The sequence below is a fragment of the Peromyscus californicus genome, unplaced genomic scaffold (genome assembly GCF_007827085.1).
Source record: "Peromyscus californicus insignis strain IS unplaced genomic scaffold, ASM782708v3 Scaffold_3__1_contigs__length_106647218, whole genome shotgun sequence".
In the NCBI taxonomy this organism is placed as follows: Eukaryota; Metazoa; Chordata; class Mammalia; order Rodentia; family Cricetidae; genus Peromyscus; species Peromyscus californicus.
The window spans coordinates 2532537-2549068 of record NW_026294551.1 but is presented as its reverse complement, the minus strand read 5'-3'; the positions used below and the strand labels follow the sequence as shown (position 1 = coordinate 2549068).

The 16532-nt window shown below is 45.0% G+C and overlaps 1 protein-coding gene across 2 annotated transcripts in view; it reads left to right on the top strand.

Annotated features, from left to right (window-relative positions):
• Positions 1 to 16532, top strand: part of Rptor (regulatory associated protein of MTOR complex 1) — a 347185-nt gene that overhangs the window by 79843 nt on the left and 250810 nt on the right. For both annotated transcript variants that reach the window (XM_052755707.1, XM_052755706.1), the window contains exon 3: positions 7033 to 7115. In XM_052755707.1, the coding sequence (XP_052611667.1) occupies positions 7033 to 7115 (83 nt within the window). The remainder of the gene's footprint in view (positions 1 to 7032; positions 7116 to 16532) is intronic.

The following is a 16532-nucleotide window of genomic DNA, read 5'->3' as shown; positions in this document are numbered from 1 at the left end:
GCAATGTTTCAATCTCATAGAAGCTGCTATACAGCACAGTCTCACTTAGTTGATCCCTCCCTTAGTGGATCAGCAGGTGTCCTGATTAAGGCCAGTAGAGGAAGAATGGGCAGTTGCTAGGCTACCTCTGCCGCAGAGCCCCTGGTGTTTCTGTGGGGGTGACTGTGCTGAGGGGTGACTGCACCCTTAGCTGGGAAGAAGGTATGGGGTTGAAGTTCAAGTGAGAAGGAGAGCTTCAGTCTTTCCTCCTACTGGTAGACCAGACCTTAGGAACTAACACCCCTCCGACTTTCCTGCCCTCCCTGTGCTGTGGCTTATCAGAACCACATACACTGGTAAGATGAGGCCAGACAGACCTATCTTGCCAAAGAGGACATCACTTTTTTCTTACTCACAGGCTGCCACATTCACTGTTGCTGCACAGTAAGTGTGGGCAGATGAACTTTGCATATCCTACTGTTTGTGTGGTTTGCTCTCTTCACTACAGTGTGGCCTGCTGTTTGAAAGGTTTCTCTTTGTTAGTCTGCATAAGTGGCCTCTAATTGTGATCTTTAGGGGCAGTTGGTAGAATTCCAGCCTAGCATGTGCCAAGTCTTGGGTTTGATCTTCAGCACCACAAGAACTGGGTGTGGTGACACATGTCTGTAATCCTAGCACTGGGGAAGTGGAGGCAGGAAGGTCAGAAATTCAAGATGATTATGAGCTACCTAACAAGTTTTAAGGACAGTGGAGGTACATGAGACCCCATCTCATACAAGTGTTTTTGATTTTTAGGAATATTGTCAGTCCCTGCCTCTTGCCAGCCTTGTGGTTAAGTTAGTCATGGCCTATGGGTTGGCCATGATTGTTTTCAGATCCTAGATTTCAAGATTGTTTTCAGATCCTAGGATTCTCTTCCCATGGAGCAAAGAGAAATGAAGACTGATGCTTTGTCTTGTGTTGGTCAAACCAGATTTCCCATAGTTCTTCAAGGGACAGTAGCAAGAACAGCCCCTCACATGATTTCACTTAGGAGCGTGGGTGCCAGGGCCTTCTGGAGCTTGAATTGGAGTTTCCAGAAATGGGAGATCCAGCACCTGTGCTTGAGAAGTCCTGTGAGGATGTTGACATAACTTGTGGGTAAAGTTCCCTTCCAGATACAAAACCTGTCACTAAGTTTTGTGATTAATCTTATTTAATTTTTGGTTGTGAGCCTAGCCTTTAACGGCTGAGCCATCTCTCCAGTCCGATTAATCTTATTTAAAACAAAAAATTCAAACTAATGCATATACATAGGGAGTCAAATAGTACTGAAGGTCCTGTGAAGAAAAGGCCACCCTGCTGGCTCTTTCCTTGATTTTTTGTGTTGTTTTCCTGCAGTTGCAGGGTTCCCTGCTAAGCTGCCTGGAGCTTAGGGTGAGCTTTTCTTGGTTTTTCTTATTGCAGTCGACTGCCCACATGCTGTCTGCAGGGCACCTCCCCTCCCCTGCACACTGAACCCTGTCTTTGGCAATCTGCTGCTGAATCACCTGCTCCTCCTGTTCCCTCTGATGCCTTGATCCCTAGACCTGCTGCTTGGAAGACACAGCTGCACACACACAGATGCACACCTCCCCCAACCCATCCTTTTCCCCAGTCTTACTTCTTTTCTTTGTGGTTCACTTTCTAAGAAAAGGAACATGAAACACAGACCTCGTCCATGTTTACAAAGCCTCTCGTTTATTCCTCCAAACTTGAATATTAGATTGAACTTATTTTCATGTGGAATTTTGAAGATATTGGTCTATTTTGTCAGGGCTTTGCTGATTCTGAGTAGGATGTGATTGGATTTTTCTTCTGGGCGATCCTTTGTTTCTGTACTTAGCAGCGTGATTAGGATGTATCTGGATGGAAATTTCCTGGATTTATGCTGTTTTTGTCTCATGGAGCTTTTTGAATCTGTTTTTGTCTTTTGATAAATTTGGGAGGTTTTTAGTCATTATGCCTTTCATTCTGGGACTTCAGTGACAAGAAGACAGAATGTCAGACCTTTGGTTGTCGTCCACAGGTCCATGCAGGCCCTTTCCTGGGATTCTTGAACTTTCTGCAAAGAAATCCTGTATTCTTCTTCTAAGATCAGATTTTATAGTTGGCGGTCAAGAAAAGTGAAACCGAGTAGTTGCTGCGTGAGTTGGTGGAAAGTATGTGTGGAGAATTGGGGCAGAGGTGACTGGGCACCAGGAGAACAGGGAGGCTGAAAGAGCACCGCAGTAAAGTAGTGACATTTCCATGTCTCAATTGTGGCCCATGACTGTAAGCTGTGTAGGACGAGCAGGAAGGGAAGGATCTCCCCACTTAGGAAGAAGGTCTTTGCTGATGTCTGATGGAAAGCCAGGAAATACCCATCAGGGTAAAGTGGTTCCTACAGAGGGATGGGGTCAGGGATGGCCTGTTATAATTGTCTGTGTCTTCAGGCTCAGCATATAACTCACAGGAAGGTTCTGACTTTAGAGAGTGTTTGACTAGGAGCTTAGTTCCCAAGTCAGGGCCTGGCCAGCATGTTGAGAGAATGGAGAATGATGGCTCACAGGACCCAGGCTCCTTGTCTTCTCTTGAAAGAATCCTTTCCGTGGAAAGTAGTACTTAAAGCCACGTTGAAGGTTGTTAGTGTTAGGATCTGGGCTCCCCAAGACTCTTTCCCAGAATCTGTAAGTTGGAAGTACCGTGCCCCTGCCCCGCCCCCAACAGGGTTTCTCTGTATAACAACCTTGGTGTCCTGGAACTTGTTCTGTAGAACCAGGCTGTCCTCGAACTCACAGAAATCCACCTGCCTCTGCCTCCCGAGTGCTGGGATTAAAGGCGTGCGCCACCACCGCCTGGCTGTTGTTTGGTTTTTGAGACAGGGTCTCATGTAGCCCATGCTGGCCTCAAACTCACTATGTAGCCAAAGATGACCTTGTACTGGGATTGCAGGTAACTGTTTGTTACTGTTCATGGTTAATATTGTACTGGGGATTGAATTTAGGGCTTTGTACATACTAGGCAAGCTCTATACTAACTGTGCTCCATTCCTAGCCCTAGAAGCATTTAATAAAGGCATTATAGTATTAGTTGTCTCTGGAGCACTGTCCTCCAGGCGTGGCTTCTGGTCTCTTGAACTGCCAGCAGCTGTGATTCCTCAAAGGAAACCTACATAAGATTTGGACAGTTTATGTCACATACAGTAGAGGGGTTTATGAGGCCACAGTCATTTCTAATCAAAGATTTATTTCCTTAATAATTTATTTTATGTGCATTAGTGTTTTGCCTGCATGTATGTCAGTGTGAAGATGTCAGATCCCTTGGAACTGAAGTTATAGACAGTTGTGAGCTGCCATGTGGTACCGGGAATTGAACCTGGGTCCTCAGGAAGAGCAGCCAGTGCTCTTAATCATTGAGCCATCACTCCAGCCCAAGATTTATTTTTATAATAAAAAAGCCTTTTAAAATGACGTTTGTGTCTGTGAATGTACCTTTGCCTAGCACACGGGGAGACTGTCCTTCAGTGTTGCAGCTGTCTATGAGTTGTTATATTCCTGTAGTTAACCCTCAGGGGAACTAAACTCTACCTGGGTAGAGTCGTTTCTTTGTTCTCATTGTCTTTGCCTTGTCTGGACTCTGGGGACATTTGTGTTCCCTTAGAAACAGCTTGCTCAACATTTGACCTTTCTTACTGATGGTAAAAAATGCCCTGTGGGTGAAACTGCTGGAGTCTTCTAAGGGGTAAAGGCAGTGACTTCTGTCCTTTCCAGTTCTTTGAGTTTTTTGTTTTTGTTTTGTTTTTTTTTTTAAAAAAAGATCCAAGTGGTGGTGGCACACACCTTTAATCCCAGGACTCAGGAGGCAGAGGCAGGCAGATCTTTTGTGAGGTGGAGGCCAGCCTGGTCTACAGATTAGTTCCAGAACAGCCAGTACTATATATTGAGACCCTGTCTTGACACCCCCCCCCCCAAACAAAAACAAAAATAAAAACCACAACCAAAAAACCGAGTCCACTTGTAGTACCGCTGGCAGCCATAGTCAGTCACATAATGGCTAATGTTGAACCCTTCTACTGAGTTTCCCTCTCACCCTTGACAGAGCAAGTTCCAAAGACAGCAGAAGATTTTTTGTTCCCTGAGCACTGGAAATGATTTGGTTAGGAGGTTCCTAGGATTCATGTGCTGGGGAGGTGAGTTTATGCACGATAATGACACTGACAGTAAGTCCGTCTGTGGAAGAAATCTGAGGATGAGAACTTCCCCTTGAAGTGTACAGGGCCTGGGATCTTGTCTATGGCAAATGCTGGAGCAGACACCAGTGGTTGCCAGGTTTTCATCTGCAAGATGAAGTGGCTGGATGGCAAATTTGGGCTTTGGGCAGATAAAAGAAGGTGTGGTGTGAGCATTGTGAAAGCTGCGTCGTTCCACCTAAAGCTTGACAGGGCCGACTGTTGCCAACTCTAATGCTTTTTTTTTTGAGACAGGGTTTCTCTGTGTAGTTTTGGTGCAGGTCCTTGATCTCGCTCTGTAGATCAGGCTAGCCTTGAACTCACAGAGATCCGCCTGGCTCTGCCTCCTGAGTGCTGTATTAAAGGCATGTGCCACCACCGCCAACTCTAATGCTTTTGACCGCATCTTAACACAGAGCACCCTTCCTGCAGTCAGGAGAACATCCCCCATCTGCTTGTAGTGCTCCCTAAACGTTGTGTTCTCACTGCCTGGGGTTCCATGTTTTTCTTACTCCTTCTAAGTCTAGCTGGAGTTAAGTTTATGATTATGAATATAAACTAAATAAGGAAAAAATACCCAGCTTTTAAAAGATTGTCCTTGGTAAATCAGAAATGCATAACAGATTTCTTAAATTTCAGTTCCCAAGAGTGCTCTTAATATTTTGTATGATGAAACTAGAGTTTGTAAGAGCCCCAAGCCCTGGGCAGAATTGGCCACTATGGCAGCTTCCAGGAGCTCCTACAACACAGGTGTAGGAGCTGAGCTGCTGCATTTTGCATGGCCTGCTGTCTTCACCTGAAGGAAAGGCACATGCATTCCAGAAAGTGAATGAAGTGGTTGTCACTTTAAGTGACAAAATTTGAGATTTCAAATAAAACATTAGAATTTGGAAACTTGTATCTGTCACTGTGAGTTTCTGGCTTCTGATGAGATGGCGTTGTGTCAGTGAATGTGGATTTATTTTAAAAACACCAGGGAACAATATGTGATCTGTATCACTCAATGAGCCAATGTTTTCCGAAAGATGCCACAAGGCCAGCTTAAGTTCATTGCCATGCCTCAGATATCATATATCAAGTAATCATAAAGAGAAGTCAAAGCAGAGGACAGAGCCATGGCCACTAAATCCCTGTTTAAGGTCTCCTCTCCCTACTGTGAACGTGGGTGAGTGCTGTGATTTTTCTCCATATGCATCAACTGCAACAACAAATGTCAGGGGAGGTGAGCACAGACCCAGACAGTGCAGCTGCCAACTGAAACTTGCTGTGTAGCTGAGGATGACCTTGAACTTCTGATCTTCCTGCCTCTACCTCCTGGGTACTGAGATTTCAGGCCTACACCTTCATACCTGTATTTTGTGGTATTGAAGATGGAACCCAGGGCTTCATGCATGCTAGACAAAGCATTCTACCAAGTGAGCTACATCTTCATCCCCTTCTCACTAAATTTTTGGAGAGATCATTATTATTTTTCATCATAAATATTCATGTTAAGACAGTGAATTTATCATATTTAGTTTTTTTTTTTTGGTTTTTCGAGATAGGGTTTCTCTGTGTAGCTTTGCGCCTTTCCTGGGACTCACTTGGTAGCCCAGGCTGGCCTCGAACTCACAGAGATCCGCCTGGCTCTGCCTCCCGAGTGCTGGGATTAAAGGCGTGCGCCACCACCGCCCGGCCATATTTAGTTTTAAAAAAGATTATTTTATATATATGAGTGTTTTGCTCAGATGTTTGTCTGTACTGCATGCATGCCTGATGCAGGAGGTCAAAAGGCATTGGATTTTTCTAGAACTGGAGTTGTGGATGGTTGTGAGCTATGATGAGAGTGCTGGGAATTGAACCTGGGTCCTCTGCAAGAACAACAAGTGCACTTAACTGCTGAGCCATCCTTCCAGTCCCAGTTTGTCATATTTAAATGAATGAATCAAGATAAAATAATTTTTCCTATATGAATTAAATACTCCTTTTCTCTCTCATTTGCTAATTCTCTTTGTAGCACAGGCCGGCCTTGAATTTGTGATCCTCCTGCCTCGCTAATATGGTGTCTATCAATAGACAGCTCTTTGGGGTCATCAGATGTTTAAAGACTGACGAAGGGTCCTGAGACAGACAGGTGTGAGGGTTGTTAGCAGGCTTAGGGTTGTTAGCATAGAAGCTGCTCAGTGACTAAGCGGAAAACCAGGGGTGTCTGTGTGTGTGTTTCTTCTAGATGAAAGTGAGTGTGTGTTGTTCTTTGGGTTCCTCTCTCCCTCCCTCCTTCCTAACACCCTCTTTCCCTCCTCCCTAAAACTCTCCCTTCCTCCTTTCCTGCTTCCTCACACCCTCCCTCCTTCCTAACACCATCCTTCCCTTCTTCCCTTCTAACACCCTCCTCCTTTCTAACACCCTTTCTCCCTCTCTCCCTTCTAAACATTCTCCCTCCCTCCCTCTCTCCCTCCTTCCTAACACTCCCCCTCCCCCCCTTCTTCTTTCCATCTCCGCACACAGGAGGGTTGCATTTTTACTGTGGAATCCCAGTAGAAGCACAGCCGGGCCTCTCTGACACCGAGCAGCACTAGAGCAGAAGAATGGGAAGGATGGCAGGTGCTACAGGAGGGGTGGTTGCCCTGAAGCCATTTAATAAACAAGAAGGAACAATCTTCTGGGCTGTGGAGCCTGTCCAGTGTACTATCAGTTCTGCTTCTGGTTAAGCACAGATAAACTGAGGCTTGGATGTGTGTCTGGTCAAAGGTGACTTTGCACTGTGGAAAAGGAGGCTCCATGCAAGAACCTTTCCAGAAGAAGATGTGCACATTTACTGAAGTTTCTTTTTGTTGCTTCTACAGATCCTCTGTCTATGGGTCCTCAGAAAGCTCTGGAAACTATCGGTGCAAACCTACAGAAGCAGTATGAGAACTGGCAGCCAAGGGTAAGCCTGCTCTGTTTGCCCTTCCTTCCTAGGCATGGGCTCCTTGGTTTACACCTGAGTGAGACCCTTGGCTTCCTATCAGATCATCCAGTAAGTGCCTACTCCTCAAGGGCTCCTGTCACCTGTCACCTGTCAGTCCCTGTGCAGCCTTTCCACTGCAGCTCATGGTGCTTGGGAGGGGCGCATACAGCGTCTGTTTATTTGGTGCAACTTTCTCCTAGAAAACTTTCATAAAAGAAAAAAAACCATTTGTTTGTTTTTAAAGTTTTTGAGACAGGATTTCTCTGTAGCCCTGGCTGTCCTGGAACTCGCTCTGTATATTAGAGATCCGCCTGCCTTTGCCTCCCGAGTACTGGGATTAAAGGCGTGTGCTGGACCACCTGGTGAAGTGTTCTTTAAGGTTTTAATTTTGCACAAAAAGCGAATTTTCAGTAATTTTCCTACAACATCAGCTAGAGCTTTCCTGCCTTAAGTGTTGAGCTGTGGGGGAAGAGCGCCTAGCACTCCAAGGGTGACACCTGTTATGTGTTTAGCTTTAATACAGAAAGTGAGATTCCTTTTAGTGTGGTCAGCTGCCAATTAATACGCCTTTGTGGCTTTTCTCTATACAGCTTTTATTTTTTAAAGAAAACCGGCATGGAAGTTAACTGTGTCTCATTGCCTGTAAGATCTGAGCTATTTGTCAGCAACCCAAAGACCTCTTTCCTTTACCTTTCTCACTAACTGGTTTGAAGGTTTAATAAATGTAACAGGAAATTGGGAATTTGAGATGTTGATGGAAATGCCTTTGTATTCAGCCTTGTATTAAATATGATTCTGGAATCACCTACAGGCATGTTAGGAGGCAGGCATGGTGAGCAGGTGGTCCTAGCGGTGCACCTCTTGAGGGTCTGACTTGTTTAATTTCCACCTTTAAGCTATCATTGTGGGAGAAGCAAAGGACTTTGAGAACCTCACCACTTAACCCTTGCCTGCCCAGGAGGCTGATTTGTGAATTATTTATCCACAGAACTGGAATCCAAGGGTCTCTTGTACATTATTTACATTCTTCAAGTAAGAGAATAGCCACAAATACACTTCCTCTGGTTTTTAGCAATGCTCTTAGGTAATTTATGCTGTAGCATTTGGCAGTGAGGTTCCTCATTGTTGGGAGAGATTTCTGGGTCTTTGTGCTTTACGTTTGGTTCTTTTTCCTTTTGAAGACAGGTTCTCAGCGGTTTGCCTTTTGTCTTTCAAATCTGTTATTTCTGGTGGTTTATATAAAAATCCCAGACAGTGTAATGCATTTGGTAGTTGGGTTAGGATTGGAGAGATTCCTTTAACAGCAGCTGAGATGCCAGTGTCCCAGTGAAAGAATAGCATCTTTAAAGGTTTTGCAGGTGTCCAGCTTGTCACTGGTGGGCCAGCACTTCAGGGAGCATGGGTGGAATGGCCTTGTTAGCTTCTGTGCAGTGCATGGAGAGGACATACCTTTGACTCAGCTGCTCCGATGTTTGCCGGGTTTCCTTGGCACCGTTGCTTGTTTGTCTAGGACAGGATGTATCAGACCACGTTCATTCAGATCCTCCAGCTGTGTGTTGATGGAGTGTCACCGGATGCTTCAGATCTTCTGGTGTCCTTAGTGAGTCTGTTTATTCCATTTGTGAGTGAGTGTGTGTGTGTGTGTGTGTGTGTGTGTGTGTGTGTGTGTGTGTGTTTGTTAGTTCCAGCTTTATTGTTCACATAGTTTGGCATGAAATTGGGTGTTAGCTAGTTCACAATAGCAGGCAGTATTTCTGATTCTGAGCAGAATCTTCTGAAGTAGGAATCTTTTCTTTTGACACAGGGTCTCACTACATAACTCTGCTCATTTTGAAATTCACTCTGTAGACCAGGCTGGCCCCGAACTCAGAGAGATCTGCCTGCCTCTGCGTTAGCATTAAAGGAGTGTGCCACCACACCTAGCTTGTTTCTTTTTTCTTAAATTATTTTTTGTGTATGGGTGTGTTGCCTGCTTGTGTGTCTGTGCACCTGTACATGTAGTGCCCTCTGAGTTCAGATGGACTTGAGTTACAGATGGTTGTGAGCTGCCATGTGGGTGCTGAGGGTTGAGCCTGGGTCCTCTGGAACAGCAGCCAGTGCTCTCAACTGCTGAGCCCTCTCTCCAGCACTCCTTTAATCTAAGTCTCTGTTCCAGAGCAAATCTGTTCCATGGCATTGTGATTGAAGACAGGTCACATTTGCATGCAGTAAATGATCCAGACACGAGGACAGTAGTGTGAGTCACTGCAGGTGAGGCAGTAGAGGATCTGCACTGGGACAGTGGCTGCAGTCCGCCAGTGGTTTCTAATGGGGAGCATTGATTAAAGGCCGCAAGTTTCAGAAACAGACCTGCAAAATCAGAGCTCATTTTTCAGAACAAAAGAGTTTGAGGTGGGCTTCTAGTCGGGTTAGGAAAAGACGTCAGTGTAAGGCACAGGTGGGTGTAGCACCAATCTTAAAGCACCAATCTTAAAGTTCTTATTAATAAGAGCAAACCGGAGCCAGTACTGGGGTCAGCGCTGGAAGATCAGAGAGACAGAACAAGCCACAGCCACCTCACCTCAACAATTCCTTAGCTGATCCTGTTTCCTCAGACTGGAAGTCTCTTGAGTCCTCATCCAAATGAATCTCAGCTGAAATGCTGCTCAGAAGCCTAAAAGCTTAACCAGCTAAAAGCTTCTAGTTTCTGGTCTTCACGCCTTGTATACCTTTCTGCTTTCTGCCATCACTTCCTGGGATTAAAGACGTGAGTCACCATGCCTGGCTGTTTCCAATGTGGTCTTGAACTCAGCGATCCAGTCGGATCTCTGCCTCTGGAATGCTAGGATTAAAGGCGCGAGTGCCACCATTTTCTAGCCTCTGTATCTAGTGGCTTTTCTGTTCTCTGACCCCAGATAAGTTTATTAGAGTGCACAATATTTCAGGGAACACAATACCACCACATTTCCCCCCTTTTTTTGTCTAAAATTTAAAAAAGCCTTATAACTAATATAAGAAAAACTATCCAATAAGTATATACAATATATACAGTCAAGAATTACAGTGATGATGTCTAGTCCATTAACATTTGACGGATTCAGATAAAAACTCCATTATATATATTAACAATGTCCAGTCCAGTAGCATTTGATAAACTTAGACAAAAAAATTTTCATTACTTATCCTATTTAAAACAAGTAGTTCGAGGTTGGGGATTTAGCTCAGTGGTAGAGTGCTTGCTTAGCAAGTGCAAGGCCCTGGGTTCGGTCCTCAGCTCTGAAAAAAAAAAAAAACCCAAAAAACAAGTAGTTCATTTTTTAAAGTAGATTCAATAATCTCCTTTTTTATCTTATCATATACATATTCTCTCTTTTTTCTTTTCATAATAGATTCAGTAATCTACCTTTTGTCATTTTTATATCTTCCCCTTTTTCTTTTTAGGGTAGATTCAGTGATCTACCCATTTATCCTATTATTTCTTTATCTTTTTTCTCAGAGTAGAGTCAATGATATACCTCATATCTATATTCTCTTCTTTCTTTTTCCTTCTTTTAAATTTTTATTTATTTATTTATTTATTTTTTAGGTTTTTCGAGACAGGGTTTCTCTGTGTAGCTTTGCGCCTTTCCTGGAACTCACTCTGTATGTAGCCCAGGCTGGCCTCGAACTCGCAGAGATCCGCCTGCCTCTGCCTCCCGAGTGCTGGGATTAAAGGCGTGCGCCCCCACCTCCCGGCTCCTTTTTTTTTTAAACAAAACCTCTGAATCTAATCTCCATGTTCATCTTTTTTCCTGACCATTAACAATTAACAACTTGTAACCAATCATTGTAAACAATGACAATATCCAAAACTCATTAAACAACAAAAAAGCATACACCCCACCTCTTGGGAATGTGGGCATCGTGTTCTTAAAATTACTTCTTGCTTTCTGGGGGTGAAGACATCTTTAGGGAATCTTGAAAAGAAAAATTTTGGGTTAATTGTCAAGTCCTGTATCATTTGTCCAGTCGCTGCATAATGAGAAAGTGCAGGGCTTGTTTCAAGTCCTTGTTCAAGTAGTCTGTCAGGCTGGATCATCTCAGCTAGCCATCTTGAAATTGTCTTGAACAGTTTATAGTCCAAAGTCGATCTTTCCTTGGTGTTAATTAGCTTAATGGTTTTACCATAGTCCATGTGGAATCTTCATTGTGGGATCCTGTCATCTTTTTGAAGATTTCAAAGTCACTGTTAGGTGTGGTCATGGTTCCCTGAAGACTTTTGTGTGTGTGTGTGTGTGTGTGTGTGTGTGTGTGTGTGTGTGTGTGTGTGTGGTGTGTGTGGTGTGTGTGGTGTGTGTGTGTGTGTGCGCGCGCCTCCTCTGTGGTTTGGAGCAATCACAGTCTGATAAATGTCTGTTTCTCGGAACCATAAATGTTCTTCCCTAGAAGAGAAAATTTTCATAGCAATTTCTCTCCACCATTTGTCTTGCCAAACTTTTCCAAACTGACTTTTGCCAATGCTTTCTTGTAACACGATGGTCCAGGCAATTCTTCTCTGAAAAAGCAGTAGTAAACCCTTCGTCCCAGGTAGCAGCATTACCACAGTCACCAACACAATGAGAAGCAGTTTGTAGCTTAGAGCAGAAGCCACCACCTCCATGTTCCTGCCTCCACTGTTTGTGGCCTGACTCTGGCCATAGCTTCTCTTCAGCAAGTCTCCTAGGCTGGCCTCAAACTCAGGATCCTCCTGCCTCTCTCCTGCAAATCCTACCAGCATGCTCCACCACAACCGGCTGAGGGTAGCTCGGGTCTGACCTGGGTCCCACAAGGCCACAGGCAAGTAGCTTTTTCTTGAATTCGAACCACGAACGTTGGGTGCCAGATGTAGCGTGAATCTTAAATGGTCTTATTAATAAGAGCAAACCTGGAGCCAGGTATTGGGGTCAGCGCTGGAAGATCAGAGAAACAGAACATGCCACAGCTTCCTCAGGTGGGTTTCTAGTCGGGTTGGTACACACAGTGGAACTGCAGTGTAGCAAGAGGTTGTTTGTCTTTCCCCATATCCAGGAAGCCATACTACAGCCATAAATACTGTCTCATTTATTCTTGAATGCCAGAACTGATGCATTCATTTTTACATGTGCTAAAAGTGTCTCAGAATTACTTGATATATGCCATTAGTGGGACTCCTCCATTTTAGAAATAAGACTAAGGTAACGTATGTCACCAGGATACCTCTGACTGGCTGGAGAATGTTAAATGCAGGGATGTGCTGTAAGAGCTTGGTATGCATCAAATGTTCCTCAGTTTAGTTACCTTCATATGACCTGAGGATAGAGTATGGAGGCCTGACTTCAATGCAGAGCCTCTCAGTAGGTGCAGACTTCATGCTGCAGGCAAGAGTTTGTGCAGAACAAGAGGTAATTACCCAGCTCAGATGTATGGTGCAAGGTACGTAGTCCCCAACTGTAAATCAGGATCCTTTGAAACATTGCAAAGCTAACATGCACCACTTTACTGCACTCTACAGAGCTCTTGTGCTTCTGCAGTAATAAAGAGAGGTTGATGTGCCATCTGCAACGAACAGTGGGGGTGTTATTAAATTCCAAGACCTCTGATGGAAAGACCCCTAGATTCAGTTTTCTCTTCCCTTGTATGCTTTATTGCACCATTCACAGAGCTCGGGCAATCTGCAGTGAGGTCATTTCATTCATATTTGCTGAAATCACAGTAGCTTCCACGTTGGTGTGGGTGGGAATAGACGGTGTGTTAATCTCCATAGCAGAAGGAGCAGAAAACTTACTGTAACCTACAATGCCACTGGTGCCTGGCACACTGCCTGTTTCCTCGCTAGTGCTGAAGCTCCCACATTTCCTCATTACTTTTCTGGCTGTGGTGATTCAAAATCAGATACTGTGATAAAGGTGATTTTGATTCAGGAAAGAATTTAGAGAAACAACTGTGATTTTATTTTCAGTGGCTACCAGACTCTGTGTTGGGCCATATTTTCTTGCCTGGCTGATTGAGCCCTTTCCTGAATAACTGGTGGAATATTTGTTCCTAGTTAAATTTAAGACGTTTCCTTATTACCTTTAGGTACATAAAATTTAGTTTAGTGGGAGAGTGAAGGGAAAATGCCAACCATAATTTCAACCAAAAATTAAGTATTAAAGCTCCCTTGTTTCATGATGAGCCTCAAGTGGAAGGTTTATTGGGAGCTGAGAGCAGGGGCTTTGGGCTTTTAAGGGTTTGGCTGACAGAATGGGGTACTGGCAGTTTAGCACAAGATGCAAGTTAGGAACTCAGGATAGGCCCATTCACCAGGTCTCCTTTCCCTAAGGCTGAGAGTGGGAGATACCATGCCTCTGCAGGAGTAGGTTCTAGTTTTTGTAGTTTCCAAGTAAATTCTATGGGAATTGTTACCATTTACTGTGGGAGGTAAGGAGCTTTGGTGCACCTGGCGCAGTTGGTCGGGAGCTGAAGTGACCATTGAATGGGCCCATTTGTCAGTGCAAGTGTCCACAGAGGGGAAGGACGTGCTTTTCACTGGGAATGCACTATGCCATAGGAGCCCTTTCTCATCTTGACCAGCAGGAACGGCCTCAGGTTCTGTGCAGTCACCATGGGCTCTTAGGAACCACATGCAGCCATGTTCTGTGGTTACATCAAGCAGGTTTTAGGTCCTAACTCCTTTTCAGTGCATTCTTCTTGTATCAGTCACAATGGATTTGTAGTCAGCAAATGAAACATGTTTTTATAGATTCCTGCCAAGCAGTGGACTTAGGAAGAGGGAATCTCTCTCCAACAAAACAAGGCTCCTGGGCTAGTTCTTCTTCTGAAGACCAGCCATTGCTACCTTGGTGATAGGGCTGTACTGTAGATGAATTTCTAAACAGTCTTATTAAATAAGAAGCACAGAGCCATATACAGAGGTAATAGCCAAAGAGATCAGAGAGGCACGACTACCTTACCACCTCACCGCAGTCACTTCCCTAGAGAGAGCGTCTTCCTGTCTGACTTGTGTTTTTATTGCCTTTCTGTTCTGCTTTCTCATTGGCTCTAAGCCCAGCCACATGACTTCCTCATCACTGCCTGTCTATACAGACCTCCAGCCTTTATACAACCTCTATGGTTGGTACTGGGATTAAAGGCTAGTGTCATCATGCTTGGCTGTGTCCTTGATCACACAGAAACTCTGCCTGCCATGTGATCGGATTAAGGGCGTGTGCTACCACCGCTGGACTTCTGCTTAATGGCTATTTGACCTCTGATCTCCAGGCAACTTTATTTATTAACATACAAATAAAATATCACATTTCAGCACAATGAAAATATCACCACACTGTACACTTGGACTACACACATGCTTTCTGAGCTGCTTTCTATGAACTGGAGCTGATGAGCTGGCCAGGGACAGCCACTTTTCTTTCTATTTCTTGGTTTTTTGGTTTTGGTTTTAGGTTTTTTTGAAAGAGGGTTTCTCTTTGTAGCAGTCCTGGCTGTCTGGAACTCGCTCTGTAGACCAGGCTGACCTCGAACTCACAGAGATCTGCCTGGCTCTGCCTCCCCAGTGCTGACATTTTTCTTATTATGTTGGATTTGTAGGCTTGTCCTGGGGGTGCTTAGGTACAGATGTTGTTTGTAGAGTCAAGTATTCTTGTATAGTTGTGTGTTTGTGGGTTGCAGTTAGGGTTGCCAGGATCTGGACTTCTGTGCCTCCTTCCACAAGTGGGACAGTTGCTGGTTGTTGGGAAACTTGAGGGACCACACATGGCGTGCTGCTCAGTGAACCCTGAGTGCTAGGCTTGGAGAAAGCTCTCTCTTCCCCAGCTGCCTGCACCCCCAGAGCCCTGAGGGTGGGCTTGTAGCTTTTCTACTCCTCGTCCCTGTGGTCCACAGGCCCTGGACGCCCGCCCCTGCTCTGAGGGCGGGGTGGACGGATGGTGCTCCCCCCTGACCCCGCCCTGGAGCCGCGCATTGGGTTTACAGTGGGGAGTGCTGGACACTGGAGCTGGCGTGAGTCAGTGTGCTCTACCTTACTCGTGATCCTCAGTCAGATGGGGGTAATCTGAGAAGAACGTAATGCACCTAGAAGCCTGGGTCCTGGGCCCTGGGCCCTGGGTCCTGGGAGGTGCTCAGAGATCATTGTGGAATAGACTGATGTGGATGGGCTGTCACTCTGCAGTGACCCCCCAGCTCGGGGCAATCACATTTGATATGACAGCACTGCTCATCTGGACCCAGTCCTGTTATGGCGTCACTGTCATCCCTTGGTGTGCTGCCCTCATGTCATGACTGCACCATGCTCTTGCGTAGCTGGCTTGTCTGCCAGCAGCCTTCTCTCTCCTTCTCAACATGGCTTGATTCTCTGTGGAGCCAAAGGTTGGGCATCATCCACCTGTTTGTGTTTCTGTGACAAACTGCAAATGAGGATTCCTAGCCACAGGCAGAATTGTAGCTGGCTGACTCACTGTTGACATGATTCAAAATCTTGTGTGAAGTGCTTTGCCCCTGTCCTCATTAAATTTGTAAGATGGTGTAGATGTGTCTTCTGGCTGTTGTGGGGTTAACCATTGTGTTGTGATGGTTTCTCTTAGCTGCTTCCTGCCCAGATGTTAGTGATTGTACCCATGACAAACGTTTGCATATGTTTTTGCTTTGGCCTTAATCATGCTCCATTCTGCATCTTTCCCCGTCTTTTCTCTCTTCTTGCCTGGCAGCTTTTTCATGAACTGTGTTCAGGGAGAATTCTGATGGATGCTCTCCAGCTGAATGGCTTCTTAGTCAGCCCTGCCCACACACTTCCTGTCTTGCCCTGTCCCCAAAGGCCATGACGTTGCAACAGCCTTCTGGATGTGGAACTAAGATCTAAAAAACAGTTCCAAACTCACAAACCTGAGCTGCCAGTGTAGCTAATAGGATGGCACATAGCTGTCATCATCTCTGTCTACTCATTCTTGAGAAAGCTTACACACATTTTAGAAAGTAGGCTATGGAAATCATTCTGCACTCATGCGGCTTTCAGTGGTGCACAGAATAGGTTCCAGCCATTCTGTCACTGCTCAGAAGGAAGTGGAGCATCCTTCACCCTCTCCCTCCTGTGCCAGTGCTGCATCAGGTTCTGAAGCAGACTCTTGGCTTTGGTCTGCCCAGATGCAGCATTAACCCTTCCCTGATGCCTTACCCTAACCCTGACATGTTACTACTTCATTCTTTTAAGATCGAAAATGTAAGGTGTGGATGTGATGGCGCATGCCTTTAATCCCAGCACTCAGGAGGCAGAAGCAGGTACATCTTTGAGTTTGAGACCAGCCTGGTCTACAAAGTGAGTCCAGGACAGTCTTGTCTTGAAAAACAAAACAAAACAAAAAATAGAAGAAAAAGAAGTAAGAGAAAGGAGAATGTAGAGAGTGAAACAACATATATTTGCACCTAGTT